Below are 21,641 nucleotides of genomic sequence, written 5' to 3'. Positions count from 1 at the left end.
GTACATTTACAGATCTACTGACACCAGTCACATACGAAAGTGGAAACGAGGCAAAAAAGTTTCAGATAAGGCTAATTGCAATGTTTAAAGTAGTGTTAGCTAATATTAGCATTAGCTTGTTCAGTTTTGTTCAATATTAGCTGCCTGTGTCTGAACGAGAGTGTGGAGCACCAGCTTCTCCTATTCTGGGGCAGATTTCTTTTCAAGGGATTAATCTCTGCAGGTAACAAATGCAACCCAGTGCTCTCACACCACAATGTTTTAAGGTGTGTTCAGACCGAATGCAAAGCAATTTTTCGCCTTGCAATACTTGTGCGAATACGGCTGCTGGTAAGAAGGCAGAAGTATGTCAGTAAAGCCAGCTGTGCTAACAGTACAATCAATCAATCAATCAATCAATCAATCAATCAATCAATTTTATTTATAAAGCCCAATATCACAAATCACAATTTCCCTCACAGGGCTTTTCAGCATACAACATCCCTCTGTCCTTTGGACCCTCACAGCGGATAAGGAAAAACTCCCCCAAAAAAACCCTTTAATGGGGGAAAAAATGGTAGAAACCTCAGGAAGAGCAACTGAGGAGGGATCCCTCTTCCAGGACGGACAGACGTGCAATAGATGTCGTACAGAACAGATCAGCATAATAAATTAACAGTAATCCGTATGGCACAATGAGACAGAAAGTGAGACAGAGAGACAGAGAGGGGGAGAGAGAGAGAGAGAGAGAGAGAGAGAGAGATGCAGGACAGACGGTAATGACGGTAGCTTACAGCAACATTAATGAAAGTAATAATATTATAGTTATTCTGGCTACTGTGGTACAGTATGTTTAAAGTATATATTAATATCTAGCAGTATACATGTGTGACAATAATCATATGTGTTGTTGTGCTTAAGTTGTGCTTACTAACTGGGGAGGGAGGCTAATGTTAGCGCTAAGTACAACCAACCTATGGCTTCGCTCACTTTTCTCCAAGCCCTTTACTTTTCGTTCTGTCTCTGTACAGTACTGACCTTAGCCCCTTTTCCACCAACATTTCCAGGAACTTTTATTACCAGGAATTTATTTACCTGGGTAAAATAATTCCTGGTAATCTGTGTGGTTTGCATTTCCACCGCACCTCAAAGTTCTGGATAATGTTTTCAAATTAGCATGATGACGTAGATGATTCGGCGTGTGCCCTGTATTTGGCTCCTCCAGATTGGCTGGCTACGTGCTGGTAGAGAGTTGTGGCTGTTTGTCTCAGCCAGCAGCTAAGTTTAAAAGTAAGTGTCAAACTAAGTTAGTCTACATACAGACAGCTGTCATTTGAGCTTATTAGTAACAATTCACTATCAGCTGAACCAGCGTGCTGTCCTTGTGCAAGACATAACGTTAATGTCGGTGGATGAGAGAACTGTGGACAGAGCATATTGAATATCACTGTCTGCATGTTTACATGTTCATGCTTGCTTAACACATGTATTGATAAAGTATTGGCTTCTTACTCGCTAAGGTTTAATGTCACTTACAGTAACGAGTGTAACTGCCGTCAACTCGAGTCATTTTCAAGTTATCGTCATTTTGTTTCCACCGCAGCTACTCAGCTGTTCACCGGTTACGTGTCGCGTCGGTGTGTGTGTGTATATGTGTGTGTATGTGGAGGAGTTCAGTGCCGGCACAAAAGAATAGATACCGTTAGCGCTTATCAATACTATAATCTTTAATCATTTAGCCCCGGGGCTAATTTAGTACAGGGTTTTGGTACCCATCCTTAAAGGTAGGATCTGGAGGATTTTCAAACAAAACAAAATATAGACATATATACAAATGAAATCCTGCTTAATTGTCACCTATGGGCTTCTACTCATGTGTGGTGGTGACTCTGTTTGCAGAGCTCCTGCCCTTTCACTGTATTTTGATGTTTTTGTGAGCTCGGACCACTTCTGGGCGGAGATTTCCCCAGCCAATGAGAGAGCGCAGGTGCCATGCCCGAGCGTGTCCGAGTGTGTCCAAGCGTGTACCAGCACGAGCCTTGCCTGAACCTCTTCTGTGAAGCCTTCTTCCGTACCTCCGGGCTCCGTACACCCGGGAGAGTTGAGCCTGATAGGAGGGGCCGAATTTGAATGTGTGTTTACAAACAGCAACTGGAAAATCCTCCAGACCCTACCTTTAATCAAAACAGAAAAAAAGTGAAGCTTGTAGAAATGAGATAAAGTTTGCAGCGGCTGCTGCCAGAAAGTGCAGAATGCTGCAAGTGTGTGCTCCACTGATCAGCGTTCCTCGGCAAACAGCCCCACCCCTCAAGAATTCCAGGTAATCTGAAAAGTCCTACCCCCTACTAGGAGCTTTTTGCAGGGTAAATTTGGGGGTGAGGGAAAGTTTTTTGCCCGGGTAATTTCGGTGGAAACGCGCAGAGGTTTTTCAAAATTCCAGGTAATTGATAAAAGTTCCTGCTGGGGAAAAGGGGCTATTGAGTCAAGGAGCTCAAGGTGCCCACAGATGCCAAAAAGATGTTTGTCCTCTACACACTCAATTTCAACACTGATAAGCTTTTGCGACACGGCAAGTTAAAACACTGCACAGATGTTTATTTGTGTCTGTTTGTGTCTTTGTATTGACTTTGTTTGTAATGGCACTACACTAAAACTTTGCTCCATGTTTGGTCTGAACATTGACAGGTGTGTAAGTTTAAAAGGGAACCAAAAAAATCCCTCATTTGGTCAAATTCTTTGGGTGATGTCACTCATAGAATTTCCTCAGAATTTTACAGAGCCTCTGTAGAGCAGTTGTACTTCCCCTTTAAGTGGCTAAATATGGTTTCTTGTTTCTTTATTTAATATTATTTAATTTATCTGTTTTATCTATAATATTTGCAGAAGAAGAAATACTGATAGATACACAAACATACAGACACACACACATTCCTCTCATTTCTCCAGACCAAGTCACGGCATGATGTTATTTTATTGCGTGTGTATTCAAACCAAATGTTTATGTAAATGAAGGAGCCTTAAATAGCCGACATGTTGCTGGCATCAGGGTAAAGTTTTTCTCTATGTTAATGGAAAAATGGGTCAGAATGGCTGGAAAATTTCACTGGAGGTAGATTAAAAAGAAAGACTGTCCAACGGGTTCCCATCACCCTAACATTGCACTATATTTGTCAGTGCTCAAATATTTGGAAAAATAGGGGGAGAGCAAGACAGGGAGGGGGGCAATGATGAGTGTCCACAACAGATACTGACCCCTCATACTCCCACCCCAACTCTCCGAGCCTTACGTGCCTATTTATAGGGGAAAATTGCGCTATGGAAAAATATGACAAAGCTGCATTCCATAAATAAGCTGGGAATGGTGGAAAAGAGCACACAGCTTGGTCTCTGTAGGCCTGAGTGGAGGTTCTCAGGCTTGGCCTTGGATTACAGATGAATGGATGGATGGATAGATAGATAGATGGATGGGTGGATGAAAGAATGTAGGATTCAACTCGGTGCAGCTATCAATAGTTGAAGTGCTTTTAATTTGGGCCTTTGTCAATCTACAGGGTAAAATGAGCCCACTGAAATGATTGCTGCTTGAATTCTTGTATCCTCAGTTGAGTATTTCTCACAGTATTTATTACTGTGGTGACAGACACTGTGGCGCACTGGTCATTAAAAGTTATGTTGATTTAAACTTTAAATTACTTTTGATCCCCTGGTTGTTATGTCTTTGCAACAATTGTGTGCCATCTATTAGATCAACCTGTCAGTGATGGATAGTAGGGGTGGGAATCTTTGGGCACCTCACGATTCGATAACAATTACGATTCAGGGGCTACGATTCGATTATAAAACGATTATTGATGCATCTTTAATTTATGTATATTGATGCACTTTTTCACAACACACATTTCTTTTTGTCTCACTGAATAAGCATTCAACACTTGCAATTTTTAAAAACAGTGCACTTGTAATAAGAAACAGTTGAATTCATTTCCATTATATTTTATTAAACATATAAATGGAAATGCGTGCAAACTGGAAAGTTACAACTTCGTTGTATGGAACCAAAGGTAACAACAGGAATCTTAAATCACAAGATAAAATGTGTAGTTAGAGTAACAAATGATTCGGTGGCGACAGACGTCCACGCATCACATGTAACTGCGATCCTACCTGCCTGCCTTCAACAGTGAGGCCATTACTTCTGTTTTGGTTTGGTTGTAGAGTGTCGGTGAAATAGCGTCGGGATGGGATGGTGTATCTGGGCTCCAGTGTGTGCAGCAGTCCTTGAAATCCCTGATTTTCCACGATGGAAGAAGGACGCAAATCCTTGGCAATAAATGCCGCGATGGCCTTCGTAATTCGCTTCACCTTTTCCGATGAGGGTGGCAGCTTTCTAATTGCTTCCTCGATTGTTCTCTGGTCAGTAGCGCCACTAGTTGCCGCAGCAACAACAGCCTGCCTTCTCCCTGACTCCTCCGTCAGGTGGAATCGAGTTACATGGCTTCTCATGTTTGTTGTGTTGCCAAAGTATTTTATTTTAGCACGACACAGCTTACATATAACATGGCTCTTGTCCAGTTCACTTCTGCCGTCAACGTTGTAGAAGGAGCTGTTAAATTAGAAGGAGCTGTTCGGATCTCATGGTGAGGTGGGTGGCGGTCAGCCATGTTTGTTTTGTTACTCTGTGCACGTGTCGGCGTGTCTGCTCCAGGTGCGCATCCCAAAGTGTCTCGGAGATGACACGTACCGCACTTCTTAGTTCCGCATTATTTAGAACCTTCTGTATTACTCTAATTAACAGATTTAAATAATCGAAATTTGGACGTTTGTGAATCGATTCAGATTCGTCCACGTCCGAATCGTGATGCATCTAAGATTCGGAAATTTCCCCCACCCCTAATGGATGGACAGATTGTTCTCACAGTTTAAGTTCCTTCGAGTTGATACCTCAAAATGTATCAAACCCTTCAAATATTTTGGTTTTTATGCTTTTGCAAAATATGGTGTCAGTTTCTCTGCGACACTTCGTTGTAGTACATGCATGTTTGACAGCTAGTGTTGTCCGCCTCACAGAACTTCTCTTCATGTTGTCATGTTTCAGTTTACATCATTTAAAGATAAAACATTTCTTGTATTGCATTGATTCAGCATCCCACTTATATGTAGGCTATGTAAACTCAATACGCTGTTCCGGAAATGTCACTGACCAACAATCTCGTTCTTTGAAGGACAGGAAGTCGACGTCTCAGGGTGCTTTCACACCTGCCTTGCTTGGTTCGCTTTGATCAAACTCAAGTTTGTTTGCCCCCTAAGTGCAGTTCGTTTGGGCAGGTGTAAACACAGCAATCACGCTCAGGTGTGCACCAAAACAACCAGACCAAGACCTTCTAGAAGAGGTGGTCTCAGTTCGGTTACAAATGAACTGTGGTGCGGTTCGTTTGTGGTGAGAACGTGTTCCAGAGGATTATTAATGTGCACCTCTTCCTGTATTGCCTTAATGTGTGCATTGCACATCCGATGCATCAGAACATTGTTTTCTAGTTGGAGCCGCACCTTGTTTTCAAACTGTATGGTTTGCCTAAAATGAACAATACAAGCAATATAGTGCATGATGACCAGCGCTAAAATCAACCTGCGTAGTTGTCCCTCCATTGTGACATTAGAAAGTGTCACATTTATTTTGCAAGTGTACTCTTTGTTTACTTCCTGGATTTTTCCCACATGGAAATTCTGACCAATGAAAAGCAGCTTTCTTGCTTGTAAATGCAGCCGTGAGAACACGAACCACCACTTGGCAATTATGAAACTTTGTAACAAAATTAGTCCCTGATTCAGACCAAAGCAGGACAACTCTAGTTCCCAAAGCACCCTCAGTTACCTCGGCAGTCTTGTGCTGTATTCATTTGGTGTCTAAATAATCCGAAAAATTAGTTCCCCATCATATTTCTCTCGTGATCCATCTCCTTTGCTCTTTGTTGTCATTGATGTGTTGCTTAAACGCTCTGAGCAATTAAATACAACACATTCAAGAGAAGGAGTGCAATTTTGTTAGCTGTTTAAGTGATAAGTTGATTGCTCTAATGCTACTCATGGAATATAAAGAAGTTTTTTCATTATGTATTTCAGGCAACAGCTGGGTGTGTATTACTACAAAATATTGTTTGGGGATGTACAGTAACACATCACATTTTTTGCTAAGCTGTGACTATTATATGTATTACATTTTAGTAGTAATGAGCCCATGCATGCATGTATGTAGGTAGGCCATGTAAGCCTAACAGATTTAAAAGAAATGTGATTTCACTGCTCTGATTTGTTGATACTCCTGGGCAAGCAACAGACGTACCACTTCGAGAGAACGGCTCATTGGTTCCTGTTCAATTAGTGTAGCAGGCAAATTGTTTGGGCTTGAGTCCTTGTCAGTTGCTTCTCGCTTACTCACTGTAGCAGACACCATGAACATTACCCCTATGATAACAACAAGTGGGCGAGTGGAAAACCTTGAGGATTCATGACCATTTGGAAAGTTCGATAGGCTGATGTCATACATGGACACTAAAAAGAGTCGTTCAAAAAGATAAGTTTATTTTCGCCCATCAGTACAACCTGTCTCTTTAGAGAGTGAATGCCCTTAATATCAGAGTAGCAGGACTGTAGTTATCACTGGGGGCACAGATCTGTGTATTCTTTTCCTGGGGATTAAGGGACCTGAAGTCTAGTTTGCGTTTCGTAAATAAAGCTACACATGGTGAGACTTTAAAAGACTGACACAAATATTTTTAGCCACGCTAGCAGCCTGTCTCCAGACTAAAATATCTCAACAAACATTAAATGGATTAAAATGTTAAACAGACATTCATGATTCCCAGAGAATGAAGCCTATTGGGTTTGGTGAACTTTTCCTGTAATGCCACAAGCAGGTTTTCTAAAGCTATTAGGGGTGACCTCAGTAATGTCTAAAATCCTGGCAACGGCCCTGTGGGGTAGCTCTTTTGCTGTTTATCGTCATCTATAGTACCCACACAACTGAACAAATGCGTTGTGGTCCCTGACTCTTTTTCCAGTGAGATTAAGCACTTCCTGGTACCTGAGTCATCTGCTGCTGTGTTGTTAGGGGAAACAAAATAATCCTCTGTGTATGTGTGTGTACGTGTGTCTTTACTTCACCCAATTACAGATGTAAACTAAAACAGCCATTTACAGGTCTAATGACACATCGGTTATTCTCAGAAATGTTGTGGAAATCACACACGAGAACCTACTAATGACTAAAGCATTTCAGTTTTTGACCCAAGAAAACATGCTTCCTTAATGGATGAAATTGAAAGTGAATTGACCCCCGACCCTGATGTGTGCAGTGTGCCTGTGTGCCGGACTACCCAGCATGCATTCAGCCTCAGCCCAGCTAGACAGCCCCAGATGTCAGTGGTGGCTTATAGGACCCCAGACGACTGGTCCTCGCAAGGACACGCTCTCCTCGTGGACCGCCGCCAAGTTCCAGGCTCCAGAGGGTCCAGGGGGTCAGCCTCCCCACTCTACCTCCAGTCCCCCCTCACAAAACCCACTGCCATAACAGCAGCTAAGGAGCTATGAATAAACAGGCTGTCATTGTCTCGTAATATATTTATGGAAGACAGAAGCTGCATTTTTTTCTGTCGCTTGTGTGGTATTTTGTCTTTGTGGGAAACTGGAAAGTATGCACTCATCTTGTGGGACTGCGAGACAAAACGATTTGGAGTGGAGCTACTGTGCGAAAGGCGAGTGTTTGTGTGTGTGTGTGTGTGTGTGTGTGTGTGTGTGTGTGTGTGTGTAACTTTGACAGAGACAGAAATAGACTTTACATAGACTTTCGACAACAACACCAGAAGAGGAGCTTACTCCTAAATCTACCATCATTTTAGAAACATGCAGTGCACGTAATGATCAGCTGAACAAGCTGATTAAAATTTTCAGTGGGCTTTTTGTAAATTGTTACAGACATCTGCAAATAAATGTAATGTAATTAGAGTAACAAAGTATCCAAATCTGTCTATCCATCCACCTTGAAAAGTGCGTGAATTGGACAAAGAGTCCAATTCTGCTGTGTGATTCTCAACTAAGATGTCTGTTCCTCTCGCTAGGTAGACTAATATTCATAATATATTCTGTAGTCTGATGCGCTTCATTACCTTTTTGACTTATATTGCTCAGTTACAACTGGCATATGTTAGATGATACATTACCACCGGCATGCATCCTAAAATAAATGAAAAAACACTGTGAAGGGAAAAAAGAAAAATACAGTGGAAGTTGTACAGTACATGTATCAGGCAGCTTGCACCATGGCTCTAGGGATGTTGGTCCGAACTGAAATATCTCAACAACTGGCAAATGGATTGCCTTGAAATTTTGTTTAGACTTTAATGTTCACCAGAGGATGAATCCTACTGACTTATAGAGGTTTTGTCTTGTTGATGGGAAGACTAGAGATGACAGCCATGCTGACGGGTCTGTGAGACTGCACTGTAGCCCTGTGGTAGTTTTAGCTAAATGCCAACATCTGTTTGCTAGCATGCTCACAATGACAGTGTTAACATTCTAACAGCCATATCTAACTTTGGTAGTTAGCATGCTAACATTTGTTCATTAACACTGTTGTCTTTAGTTTTGCAGGTATTTGGTCATTAACTAAAGTAAAAGTTGACCTAATGACTACAGGAAATGAAAAATCAGGGGATCACAAAGTGATTGCAGTTCATGCTGAGGGGGACATAATTTATTTTTGTTTGTTTTTTTTAAAGAAATTTCATCGAAATCCATCCAACAGTAATTGAAAAAGTGTCAAACCAATGGTGGCACTAGAGGAAAGGTCTGGGAACCATGAATGTCTGTACATAAGTTTGTGCCAATCTTCCGAGTAGATGATCAGATTTATCTCAGGATAAGAAAAGCCTTGACCTGCTGGACACTCGAGGAAAAGTCAGGGAATCACCAAAGTTATTATTCAAACCATGGGAAACATGAATAAGCCTTTCTGTGGTAATTAGGATTCATCATCTGGTAGTCATGAATGTCTGCACCAACTTTCTGCAGATCAGTTCAAGAGATGTGAATATATTTCACAGGATAAGTGATACGTCTGACCTGCTGGTCGTGCAAGAAGAAACGTCAAGGGATTCACCATAGTTAGTAGGCTTCATCATCTGGGCATCATGAATCGTCTATACAGACTTTAGTTCCTACCCATCCAATAGTTCAATCAGGAGAGACAGAAGAATGAAGTAAAGATAATATTTAAAACAGAATATGAGTGTGCAGATTAAGATTTAACAGAAGTCTTTGGGGCTTGCACACCAGAGGGAGATATTTTGTGATTGAGGGACATCTGCGCAGCAGCAGGGTAAATCCCCCCATGGAGTTCAGACACTGGTGGTGGTGGTGGCTGATGACTCTGAGGCTGCTGACTGCTGAGTGAGGCCGATGAATTCGTAAAGACTGGGAGGTGATGGGGAGGTGGAGGGTGCAAACATCGGCAGCAAGAATGAACTACGGCAGAGAATGAACCATATTTAAAATGTGGAGCAGTAAGATGATAGACTGACAGAAAAGGTGTGTCGCTGTGCTACTGGTTGATTGTGAATCAGCTGATGACTCAATTGAAGTTCCCAGACAACATCACCTAGAGAGAGTGAGTGAGCATACGTGCAAGGAGTGAAAGAAACTTACAGCCTGAGCGTGAAAAGTATTGTCTTCCTGACTCAACTTTCTCAAGAGCTACATGTGTTGAGATGTTTTACTCTGGAACAAAGTGGTCATTCAGTCGACCACGGCCTGACATTGCCATCCCTGGAACCACGGCACCAGCGTGGCAAAATACTTTTCGATACATGTCACTACTTAAATATGTAGCTGAGTGATTTCCATAGAAAATATACAGAGCTGTGCAATGGGAATGATGAGTATATGACTTTCTCTTTGTTGTCTCTTCCATGGAACTTGGACATTTCTTTCTCCTTACAGTATAGCCCATGAGACAGACTCTAGAATAAACACTCTTAAACTCTGTAAAAACATGCTTCTCTTCTGAATTGCTTACCATTCATTCTTTTCCCTCTGTCATTCTCTTCTTTTTATTTAAACTAGTGACCTGTGTGGCCTCTGTTAAAGCCCTTAAAACGGGTCATCTCTAATAGCTAACCCTGAGTACACTGGTCTGTAGAAGGAGGTGATGGAAAGTATTACTGATGTGGACAAACATCCTGATGGGATTAGTTTAACTTGTCAAACAAGTGAGCAGTGCTGTTACGTTTGTGTGTTTATGAGTGCGAGCACATGGCCGCTTGAAGAGCAGAACAGATTGTGTGTGTGATCTCAGCGATGTCCTCCACCTCTTATCAGTTGGCTAACAGAAAGGTCAGAGGTTGGGCCTCGTTTAGCGTCAGAAAGGTGAGGTTATGTTGACACACATTCCCATTGGCTGTTCCTGTTCCTTTGATAAAGCCAAACTTGTCATTCCACCAGTTTTACAATATATTCAATCAAACACCACACCCCTGCAAAAGACACTTAAATAAATTATTACAGTTATTACATTTGTTGACACTATGTCAGAGATGTATTATTTCATTTTTAATTGTTTAGGTTGTTGTCTGTGATGTTGGATTGCATTGCGTTGTACAGTTCCTGACGTTTCTGTAATGGGTTGAACGAGTATATAGTGTTAAATTCATTTGGGAAGTCTGGCTTAGATATTAATAACTGTTTTTCTTGATCACAAAATATTCTGTTCGATATTGTTTTTAAATATTGTGGATTTTTGAGCGTGAAAGTTCTTTCTTAACCTTTCAGGTAATCTCAACCCAAGGTTCATTTACAAAACCAGCTTTTTTCTGAGCTTTTAACCACATCTCACAAGATTTACACTGGTGTCATCATGTGAGCCTTACGTCAAATGATAGCAGGTGGGTGTAGAAGTGGAGATCATAACCACAAGTAATTCTGGTTGTGATTATCATTAAACATGAACAGAAAATATATATTAGTTAGAATAATTTAAGTTGAAATAGAAGAGGTTGAACACTCTGGAAAAAGATAGTATGTCATCCTTGTTTTAAGAGTACTTGGTGAAACTTAATCCTTGCTTCTGACCTAATTTCTGAAAAGAATAGTTCAACACTTTGGTAAAAAACAAAAATGGCCTGTCTGTGTTCTTGCTGAGAGTTAGATAGGTGGATCGATACCACTCTCATGTCTGTATGATAAATAGGAAGCTACAGCCAGCAGCTTGTTCGCGTAGCTTAGCATAAAAACAGGGGAAACACCTTGCTGGTGTGTCCAAAGGTTAAGAACAGGCCTATCAGGACCTCTAAAGCACACATCACATCTTGTTGGTTTATTTTTTTCTTGCCTCTGACCTAATATCTTAAAAGAATAGTTCACCACTTTGGTAAAAAACAAAAAAATGCTTGTCCCCCTCCAGAGCATTGGTTCCCAACTGGTTCAACCACAGGGTCCAGATTTTTCCTTGGTCATTAGTTCAAGGTCCACACAGTTAAATATGTTAAGCATCACACTTGCATTTGGCCATGTCATCGAGCTAGTTTGTTGTTTCTTTCAAGTCGCTGTCTGTTAGTCACATATTCTTCAGCAGGAAATGGCACTTCAAAATAAAAGCTCCGTGCTGGAGATTCATTGTACTTAAAAAAGCATTTTTGTTTTTCTTTTAACTTGACTCATTTGTAGTCCAAATGAAAGACCCATTTTTGGACCGCGACCCAACAGTTGGAAACTACTGCTTTAGAGGTGCTAGTAGGTGCCTTTAGACATAGCTGAGCTAACGGTTTTCCCCTGTTTGTGGTCTTTATGCTAAGCTAAGCTAACCAGCTGCAGTAGTAGTGTAGAATGTATTCCTTTAAATGACGAAGCAAATACTGCAGACTATGCTGTTACTTATTTACTGTACAATAAATAATAGTACAATAATTATTTGTACTGAAAACAAATCATTAGTTATATTATCTAATTTCACTGGCATATGTCCTGAAATTTCATGTTCAGTTCACACCGATTAAAGTGACATTAAGTTCAACATTCTTTGCCCAGAAACCTAAATTTGGAAGCTTTGTTTATAAACCTGATGTGAGTGGAGTGGATGCCATTAAAGAAAAGGAAGGGAACATTGATCTGTTTCACTGTACTGTGCTTTGCTGGCCTCTCCATTTGCCTTTCCCTCTCTGGGCAGTTTAGAGTAATTGCTTGCTCAAGGACTTCTGAGACCTGATTACTTTAACCCACTGAGGCTCCATTTGTGTTTGCTCTAGTTAAACCCAACCCCTCAGTGATGAAGCAGCGTGCTCAAGATGTCATTGACATCTTAATAGAAGTGGAAGGACTCCTCTTTTTCTCAGACAAGACTTGAATATTGCCCGCCATCTGCAGACTCTTTGTCACGGTGGATTTCTGGTGTTTACATTATTAATACGGCTCTTTGGGGATCTTACCCTGCCAGCCTATTAGCTGAAACCGGAATATATTTCTTGAAAGCATCAATTCTACATCTAATGCTCACAACATTCTCACATTAAGACTCTCAGGCTCTGCACACCGCACATCAGTGTGCTGCCATGGCATTGTGAGGAAGCAGGGAGCTGCAGTGCAATAAAACACTCTCGGTGGTCAGTCTGCGCTCGCCTGCAGCAAAGCAGCCAGCATTAGCTGAAACAGCATGTGAGCACTGACTCAGTGATGTACCTGTGTTCTCTGAAAATAACACACACACTCACACACGCTCGCTCACCCAAATATTCATGCACTCTGGCACACGTGCATGCACACGTACACACAAGCACACTGACGTCCTCCATTATTTACACCAAGGTGTATCTGCATGCAAACGGCCCATTTCGAGACAATCTGATCACACAGTGGAGGCTTCGCCCGGTCTGTTCCTTCGCTCGGTGAGAATATCGCCGGGGCGGAATGGAAACTTCATTTTGCAGGGGCTAATATTAGCCTGGGCCTCTGGAAAATTCCTTTTAAATGATCACAAGCTGAGAAAAGGCAAAGAATTTGTTTAGCGTTTTGCTTGACAGTATTCTCTGCATACACGGCAGTTTTTTCTCTTTTTTTTTTCAGATGGTACAGCTCACAGGAGGGTCCTGGGAACGCAGATGTGGTGGGTGGGAGGGCTGAGGGGACTCACATGATGAAATTAATGACTGTCTGACTGTCAGTCTGTCTGTCTGGATGTTTGAGTTTCTGCTGGCACTGTAATCACTTGACCTACCATTGTCCTGCATCCCTGGTCTTTTGTAACTGACACAGAGAGCAGGACTGTCACACTGCTGAAATACAATCTGCAGCCTCAGTTTTGTGACACTCACAACACTATCTAACATAAGTGATTTGTTGTTCCTAGTTCACAGTATAAAATACTATTTATTAAGTATTTATCTGTGATACAAGTTAAAGTTCTGCCCTGTCTGTGCTTGCCTTTTCCCCCCTTGTACCACCATCACTGCCTGACCTATATTAAACTCCCTTTATCATTATATGACCCTAACTTTATGACCTCTGTGTGTGTGTGTGTGTGTGTGTGTGTGTGTGTGTGTTGCTAGGAAAATCTCACCTGGCCATAGTTCAGAGGGTGAACAATGAGGGTGAGGGAGACCCTTTCTACGAGGTGCTGGGTATCGTCACGCTGGAGGACGTTATTGAAGAAATCATCAAGTCAGAGATCCTGGACGAGACTGACTTGTACAGTAGGTTCCCATCTCGAAGCTTACACTGTCACTGTCACATGGCTATAAGACCTAAAGGCATCTCCAGCCTATCACAGTACCAGCACCGATCTAAAATCCATGACCTGCTATAAACTTATTGTAGCCCAGCAGTGGGGCTCTGTTTAAATGCTCAAATGCTTTAAATGATCATTTAAACCAGCGATACTCAACTTGCTTTGCCCAGGGTCCACGTTTCCAAAATGACAGAAGGCCAGGGGCCAGTTATTTAAAAAAGAGAAAAAATTATCAGTATATATGATAAATTAATTGCCCATTTTCAACTTTTTGAATTTTCTGTCCTTCTTTGCCAAGAGGCAAACCCAGTCACAGCAGTCCTGCACAGGTGAGGTGTAGCCTACATGACAGTGTTTCTTAGCTCAGCCTGGACCTCTGTCTGGGGACCGGGGGAACCTCCACTCGTTCTTTTTTTGGGGGGGGGATAAACAAGTTCTATTTACTGCTTTTTTATGCACTCTGGCAACCTATTTACATTAAGAGTACAAAAAAAACTCACAGTGTGAATCAATTTATTGTCCTAGTGAACAGGCCAGATTTGGCCCTTGGGCTGTAAGTTGAGTATCACTGATTTCAACTAACTTAATGTTGGTCTATCCTATGCAGTATAACTATCTGAATATATGTTTTTGTAAACTTGCAGGGGCTTTCAAATAAACACCAGCGCTGCTATAGGCAACTGACAAATGTTTTATGATCATAGGGCTATATATCACGGAATTAAAATGTGACAAAAGTCATGGTGAAACTAAATAAAAGTAACGCACACCAAAAATTATGATGAGGTGCTGATCACGGGCAATAGACTTAATTGTGGAAAACAAGTGTTGCACAAATTAGCACCATTGACAATTAACAACTGATCAAATTAAGCTAAAACTGATGTAAAATTTAGTTTCGATTTTAGAAAACAAGTCTCCCGCACTGCTCCATATGCATTTCTTTTATTTCAATGACATTTTGGCCTTGGGGCCTTCTTCAAGATGCTTACCGATCTTGAAGAAGGAAAGAAAACAAAATAAAAGAATGCATATGTGCAAATTTGTGCGACACTTGTTTTCTACAATTGAAACTAAATTTTGCGTCAGTTATAGCTGAATTTGATCAGCTGCTAATTGCCAATGGTGCTAATTTTTGTGTGCATGCATTAAACTCTAATTAAAGTGCAGAATTAAAGCTGCAGCAGTCTAGTTTATATGTTACAAAGTATCAAATGACTACATGTAATGTGAAAGGTGTCGATCGTACTGTAGAGTCAAACCCTCAGAGAATTATCAACTCAGTGTTTTAGCTTCTTTCAGGGCACTGTTTTGGTTTTACAGCCCTTGAATTCTTCTTTAATCGACACTGTGTCTAGATGCAGCGGGCAGCTGTTTAAAACCCCTGATAAACCAACTGCACCCTACGTGCTCATTATCAGATAGCAGACAGACAACATTAGCTGTTAAACATAGTGGAGCATTTAGCAAATTAATGGTAGTGTTGCGCCATACTTGCTTGAGATGTAAAGAAGAAACTGGTGGCAGACACATTAGCTTTAACAACTTGCAGTGTATGTCTGTGTTGCCTTTACAGCTTCTTTTGTTGCCTCAAGTGGACAAGAAAACAAAACAGGCTACTTTAAATTGTCTTTCATTTACATCGTAGTGCAATCTTATCTGTCTTTGTATCTCTGGTCTGCTCTCCACCAACTCCTGAGTAAATACCTGCTCTTCAGCAACTAAATGTTCACTAGCTACTTTAGCTAATTTTGTTTGTCTGCTGCTCAGCGTGGAGCAGGTAGCATACGGTTGGTTTTTCTAGATTTGTTGTAGTAAACATCTGCCTGCTGTGTCTGGGAACAACACTGATGAGATCAGTAAGAGTGACCAAAACAAAAAGCTGAAAGATGCTTAAAATGAGGATTTTTTTAGTTCTATGTAGATAATAAATGTCTGCATGTTTTTCATTTAAGATTAGATTAGATCTGATTTTCTTGTTTGCTTTTTGTAACGGAGGAATTAATACCTTTGTACAGTCACAATTTGTTTTACATAATTTTTAACTTCTTAATATAGCATGAGCCGACTGTACTGTTACACCTCTGCTGGTAGAGGCCTGCAGACATGGAATACGTGCCAGTCTATTTGTTGCCCTAATACATATGGCTTTAAGTAATGCTAAGAATGTGGTAAGCTAACAATGTAGCCCCCTATAGCTCTCTTTTAGTTCCGAGAAGAACGCCACAGCTACATTTCCAGAAAAAGCAATAAGCTTTGGGTAACTCCAGTGTAGTCACCCTGTGACCTGGCAGGACGCGCTCACTGTCTGCGGAGTGGCGTGGACCGACCTTTTTGCTGTTGCACTAAAAGTTTTAGTTTGTGTCTTACACTTGACTCTCATGTTCCTTCCTCAGCTGACAACAAGACGAAGAAGAAAATCACCCATCGGGAAAGGAAGCAGGATTTCTCGGCCTTCAAGCCTACCGACAATGAAATGAAGGTTAAAATATCACCTCAGCTTCTGCTGGCTACCCTGCGTTTCCTAGCAACAGGCAAGTGGGCTGCGTTGCTGCTTGACTTCCCCCAGTGTGCCCTCAGCCCCTCACTGTGGGTAAAGTGTGTGTGTGTGTGTGTGTGTGTGTGTGTGTGTGTGTGTGTGTGTATGAGCTGTTTGTGTGTGTGTGTGTGTGTGTATGAGCTGTTTGTGTGTGCATGTGTCCGTATGGGCTTTGAGTTTTGGGCAAGTGGGTGCAGGGAGGAGTGAGTATGTGTGTAGAATGAGTATCTGTTGTTTGTGTGTGAGCGAATGAGTTGTGTGAGGACTCACAACAAGCGCGTTGGTTTGCCTGCATGTGTGTGTGAAGAGGTGGAAGGCCTCTCGGGAGCGCGGCACGGGATGTCTGTGCAGACTGCGCCCAGATAAAAAACAAAAAACCCCTCATCTGTCTATTTGCTTGCTTGTCGTGCACTGAAGATTACATGTTGGGATCTTAGCTCACAGCTTTAAAAACACCACCCTGTTTGCTTACACGCGTTCCTCAGTGACATCACGTCCAGCATTTTTGGCCTATGATCGGGGTTCTCACACAAGTCGACATACTTAGTGTAAAATGTGAAATATTTCACCCACTTTCCCTTGGGAAATGGATTTCTGAACAGGCTGCAGAACGTCTGAGCACTACTACAGCAGCAGCAGCAGCAGTAGCAGCAGCGGCAGCAGTAGTTGACTACACCTCATTGCAGTTGGATTTGCTTCAGAACTTTGACCTAGCAGCTAAGCGTTGATTAAGTTCCTCTAAAGACTATTAGGGAGTTTAGTTCCTGGTGGTGGAGCCAGCAGCCAGCTGACACATATCACCGCCGCTCAGTTGAAGGAGCTGATTGGCCCATTAGGTGGAGGACGTAGACCAGTCAAACTGGAGACAGTGTTTAAAAGTTATAAATGACTCTTTAGTCAGGTTGTGTGTTAGCTCACTCAGACAGATGTAGTAGCAGCTTAAACTAGGGCAATATGTTTACATTTTTTAAGACGTAGTAAGGTGATGTTATCTATACAGCCCAAATGACTTCACAATCAATAACATGCATCCTTGGGATTTGGATAAGCAAAAACTGCACAAATAAAAACCCTTTAAGGAGACAAATGTCAGGAAGAACAACAGAGTAGGGAGCTCTCATGCAGGATGGACAGACATTCAGTAGGTGTCATATACACAGAGACAGAGTTACAGTATGGAGAAACTTATTGAGCCTTATGCAACAACTTTTTTTTGGATTCTTATCCTAAAATTCTCTTGTTTTTTTTTGTGAGGTTTGCTCAAATGAAGGTTTTAAGTCAGATTTACCAAACGCTGCATGAACTTGTCATAAATTGCTTGTTTTGACGTATGCTAGCATTTCATGAGGAAGAGTGCATACATGAGATTTCATCATCAGCCATGATCCCTAAATAAGGCCACTTTTTCAGCCCTGTTTGTGTGTGACACAGAGGTAAAAAGAAGAAATTCATACTGCAGAGCTTCGAGTGCTGCTGTTAGAAATCAGCAGACAAAAATTTTACAAATTTAGCAGTGTCTATAGGTGTATCAGATGACTGGAAACTGAAATACTGAAACTGAAAATCAAGAGTAGACTACTGCTACCACATAAGATCAGTCACAGAATTAAAAGTAAATAGTTTGATATCAAGTTAGATGCTTTAAAACATCTTTCTAAAGCAAAGTGGTCCATGACTTAGATGGGACCTGGTCTAAGTGACATAGCAACATGACTGAATTGTAGCCCATAAGTTGCCAGGCCAAAACATGCCAGTAAAGTCAAACACCCCTGGTAAATTCGCAAGCTGGGATGGTGATCATATACTGAACAGAATTTTGATCTTGCACAGGTTTATTCTGTTTTGTTTTGTTGTGATTTTAAAGTGTCTGTAGCATGTTTGTACTCCACAGTCATTCAAACGAAAGCATTATAATTCTTAGGTCAAACGAGTTTGTTTTTGTCTCAAACAACTTGTCAGGACAATTTGTGTATTGTGTTCACATCTTATTAAGAACGAGAATTGGTGAATGTCACAAATTCTCCTGCCACATAGGAAAGAATCTGTTGGTACAAGTGATTCTTGCCTTAAGCCGGTTTTGTCAGTTGGATGTTTAGTTGATAAAATGTCTATCACAGTTACTGCAGAAGGTGACATCATCGAATTGCTTGTATTGTCCAACCAGCACTCCAACACTTGAATTCATAATCATAGAAAAATTCAATTAGTTGTTGTATGTAAAATGTAAGTAAAATACTATTAGCCAAAATATCACTGACTTTTTTTTTTTATTCTTAGATATTGGTATCGGCCCTATGTGTGTGTTTGGCTGTAATTCATGTTTTATATTACACACAGTCATTGTTTCTGTCTCTCTCTGGTTCCTCAGAGGTCGAGCCGTTCGCACCGGTGCAAATGTCAGAAAAGATTCTTCTGCGCTTGTTGAAGCACCCCAACGTCATCCAGGAGCTGAAATACGATGAGAAGAACAAGCGGGCGGCTGAGCACTACCTCTTCCACAGGAACAAGCCCGTGGATTATTTCATCCTCGTACTGCAGGTGTGTGGACTCAATGAGGTGTGAAGTGAAGGGCACATTGCAGAATATCGAACCCACCTCTGGACTCAAAATTTATTCAGCTCACTTACCAGAGAACAATGTTTCATTCATTAAGGAACTAATAACAGTATTTGTACCCTAACAACACACAACACATTACACTGAACACGTTTAAGACAGGGGCGTGCTGCTGTTAGTAGCTATTGTTTTCCTTGTTCCCACAGTTTTTCACAGTATAGCCATCCATCTAACAGAGCTGTACTTCAGGTTTGTTCCCACAGGGGCCATGCATCCTAAAAAGCTATGCATGGTATGATTGTACTGCAGAGCAGTTTGGATTAAAGCAAGCAACAATAGCATCGATTAACAGCTCAGTAGTAATACAAATGTTTAACCCAAAATATTAAACTCACTATAACACTTTAAATTATACTTAAAATTGTGGTTACGATGAAGAAAATGATGACAGTAGTGTCAGTTTTAACTTGAAAACACCACAAATAGAAAGTGAAATATATGTATTATGTTTTTATGCTGCTGCACTGTACATCACAATGTAAAGACAGTCGTGCATCAGTTGTGTTACTGTATACCCGTCCATCTCTTTCCTCCCTGCCACTCTCTCTTTGCAGACACCTGAAAGAAATCCTGCTATAGAGTTACAATTATTTATTCAAAAGCAGATCAAAACAAGTGCCGCTGACCTTCATGTAGCCTTACAGTCTGAAAACTGGTCTTAATGTCTGCTCTGTCTCTGAATATGTTGCCGGTGCCAACATGGAGTCTTCCTCTTTGGTTGTAGGGAGAGTATCAAGTCTTTACAAGGCTCAAGATCAAGAGGATTCCCAAATCACTGGCGCTAAAGTAGAGTTAAAAGTCTTATATCTATATACTTTGTATATGTGTTACTGCCCTGACTCAAATGAGATCCAGGTTGGACAAGTGTGGGGTCACTGCCCTTGAGGTTTTGGAGCAGATTGGGAGTTATTAAACAGAGTATGGATTATCTACAAGTAGTAAAAAGGAAAGGAAAGAGGGGCGGGGGGAGGAGGGGTGGATTTGTTCTGAACTCACGGGTAGGATGAATAAATACATCTGAGCAGGAACAGAGGCAGATTTTGGACAGGGTGAAAGTGTTAGTGCAAAGCTGTAGCGGAAATCCTAGATAGAGAGGATAATTAACACGACGAAGCACTAATGCTCCAAACTGGAAAATGTGCAATTGAGGATTAATTAGAAATTAAATAAGTGTGATAATAATAATAATAATAATAATAATGAAAGATGATAAAGTGAAAGAACATGGTTTGTTGAACTCTTTGTTCTTTGTCATCTCTGGATTTTTCTGTCACAGGGGAAGGTGGAGGTGGAGGCAGGGAAAGAGGGGATGAAGTTTGAAGCAGGACCGTTCTCCTTTTATGGGATGATGGCTCTGACAGCCTCGCCAGGTAAGATCTCCGAGCAACACACCTGGCCTTTTTCTAAAATAAAATCAAGTTTCTGAGGGTGTTTCATCAAAGATTTTTGATCAGTGTAATGTTTGGAAAATCTTGGTTTAAAATGTTATTCCTTTTTTTAAGTAAACTATAAGAATGCACTGCAGCTCTGAACAAAAAATGTAAAGGCAACACTGTTGTTTTTACTCCCATTTTTCACAGGTTTAAGTTAAACATCAACTTTTGGTCTCAAATTTGTTAAAATCCTTGCTAGTGATCGGATTACCTGACAGGTGTGATATATCAAGATGCTGATTAAACAGCAACATTTCTACACAGGTGTGTCTTGGAATGGTCACAGTAAAAGGTCGCTCTAAAATGAGCAGTTTGATCACACAACACGAGGCCACAGATGTTGCAAATTTTAAAGGAGTGTGTCATTGGCATGCTGACTGCAGGAATTACCACCAGCGCTGCGTCCCATGAGCTGAATTTTCATTTCACTACCATAAGCCGTCTCTAAAGTCATTTTCAGCAATTTGGCAGTACATCCAACCAGCCTCACAACAGCACACCACATGTAGCTACACCAGCTCAGGACCTCCAGCGTCTTTACTTGCAAGATTGTCTGAGGCCAGCCACCCGCACAACTGATGTAACAACTGGTTTGCACAACTGAAGAACTTCTGTGCAAACTGTGAGAAACTGTCTCAGGGAAGTTTATCTGTATACTCGTCTTCCCCACCAGGGTCTCGATCCGATTGCACTTTGTCGTTGTAAACAACTTGTGTTGTGAGGCTGTACTGCCAAATTAATGGAAACGTCACTGGAGACATCTTATGGTGGTGAAATGAACATTAAGATAGATAGATTAGTTTATTTGTCCTATTAGGAAACTTTGCTTCATGCTTCCATACATCTTGAGTGCCAACCTGACATATACACATACCCCACAGATACAACATACATTTGCCACACACACATGGATATCTCAACACATAACATACAGTATAACACAGATGCATTTACACATTTACAAGTGACTGCCGTTTTTGAGTTCTGTTTAGTTCTGTGATGGCCTTGGGGACGAAGCTATTGTTGAATTTGATTTTTTTTAAGTCTGTTGACAACAGCTCTGGCAAACATTCCTGCAGTCAGCATGCCAAATGACATACTCCCTTAAAACTTAGGCGTGGTATCATGTTGTGTCATCAAACTGCACATTTTAGAGTGACCTTTTGTTGTCACCAACCCAAGACACACCTGTGTTGCAATGATGCTGCTTAATCAGCATCTTGATACGAAACACCTGTCAGGTGGATGGATTATCAAAGATAAGACAACCATTCACACTCACATTCACACCTACAATCAATTTAGA

The 21,641-nt window shown here is 41.2% G+C and overlaps 1 protein-coding gene across 1 annotated transcript in view; it reads left to right on the top strand.

Moving 5' to 3' along the window:
* cnnm2b (cyclin and CBS domain divalent metal cation transport mediator 2b) overlaps window positions 1–21,641 on the top strand; it is a 58,832-nt gene that overhangs the window by 27,251 nt on the left and 9,940 nt on the right. The window contains exons 2-5 of the mRNA XM_049570913.1: window positions 13,569–13,712; window positions 16,144–16,281; window positions 18,655–18,824; window positions 20,179–20,272. Of these exons, the coding sequence (XP_049426870.1) occupies window positions 13,569–13,712; window positions 16,144–16,281; window positions 18,655–18,824; window positions 20,179–20,272 (546 nt within the window). The remainder of the gene's footprint in view (window positions 1–13,568; window positions 13,713–16,143; window positions 16,282–18,654; window positions 18,825–20,178; window positions 20,273–21,641) is intronic.

This window comes from Epinephelus fuscoguttatus, linkage group LG3 (assembly GCF_011397635.1).
Source record: "Epinephelus fuscoguttatus linkage group LG3, E.fuscoguttatus.final_Chr_v1".
NCBI classification, from domain to species: domain Eukaryota; kingdom Metazoa; phylum Chordata; class Actinopteri; order Perciformes; family Serranidae; genus Epinephelus; species Epinephelus fuscoguttatus.
The sequence above is the reverse complement of the archived record's forward strand: the minus strand, read 5'-3'. Positions and strand labels throughout refer to the sequence as shown.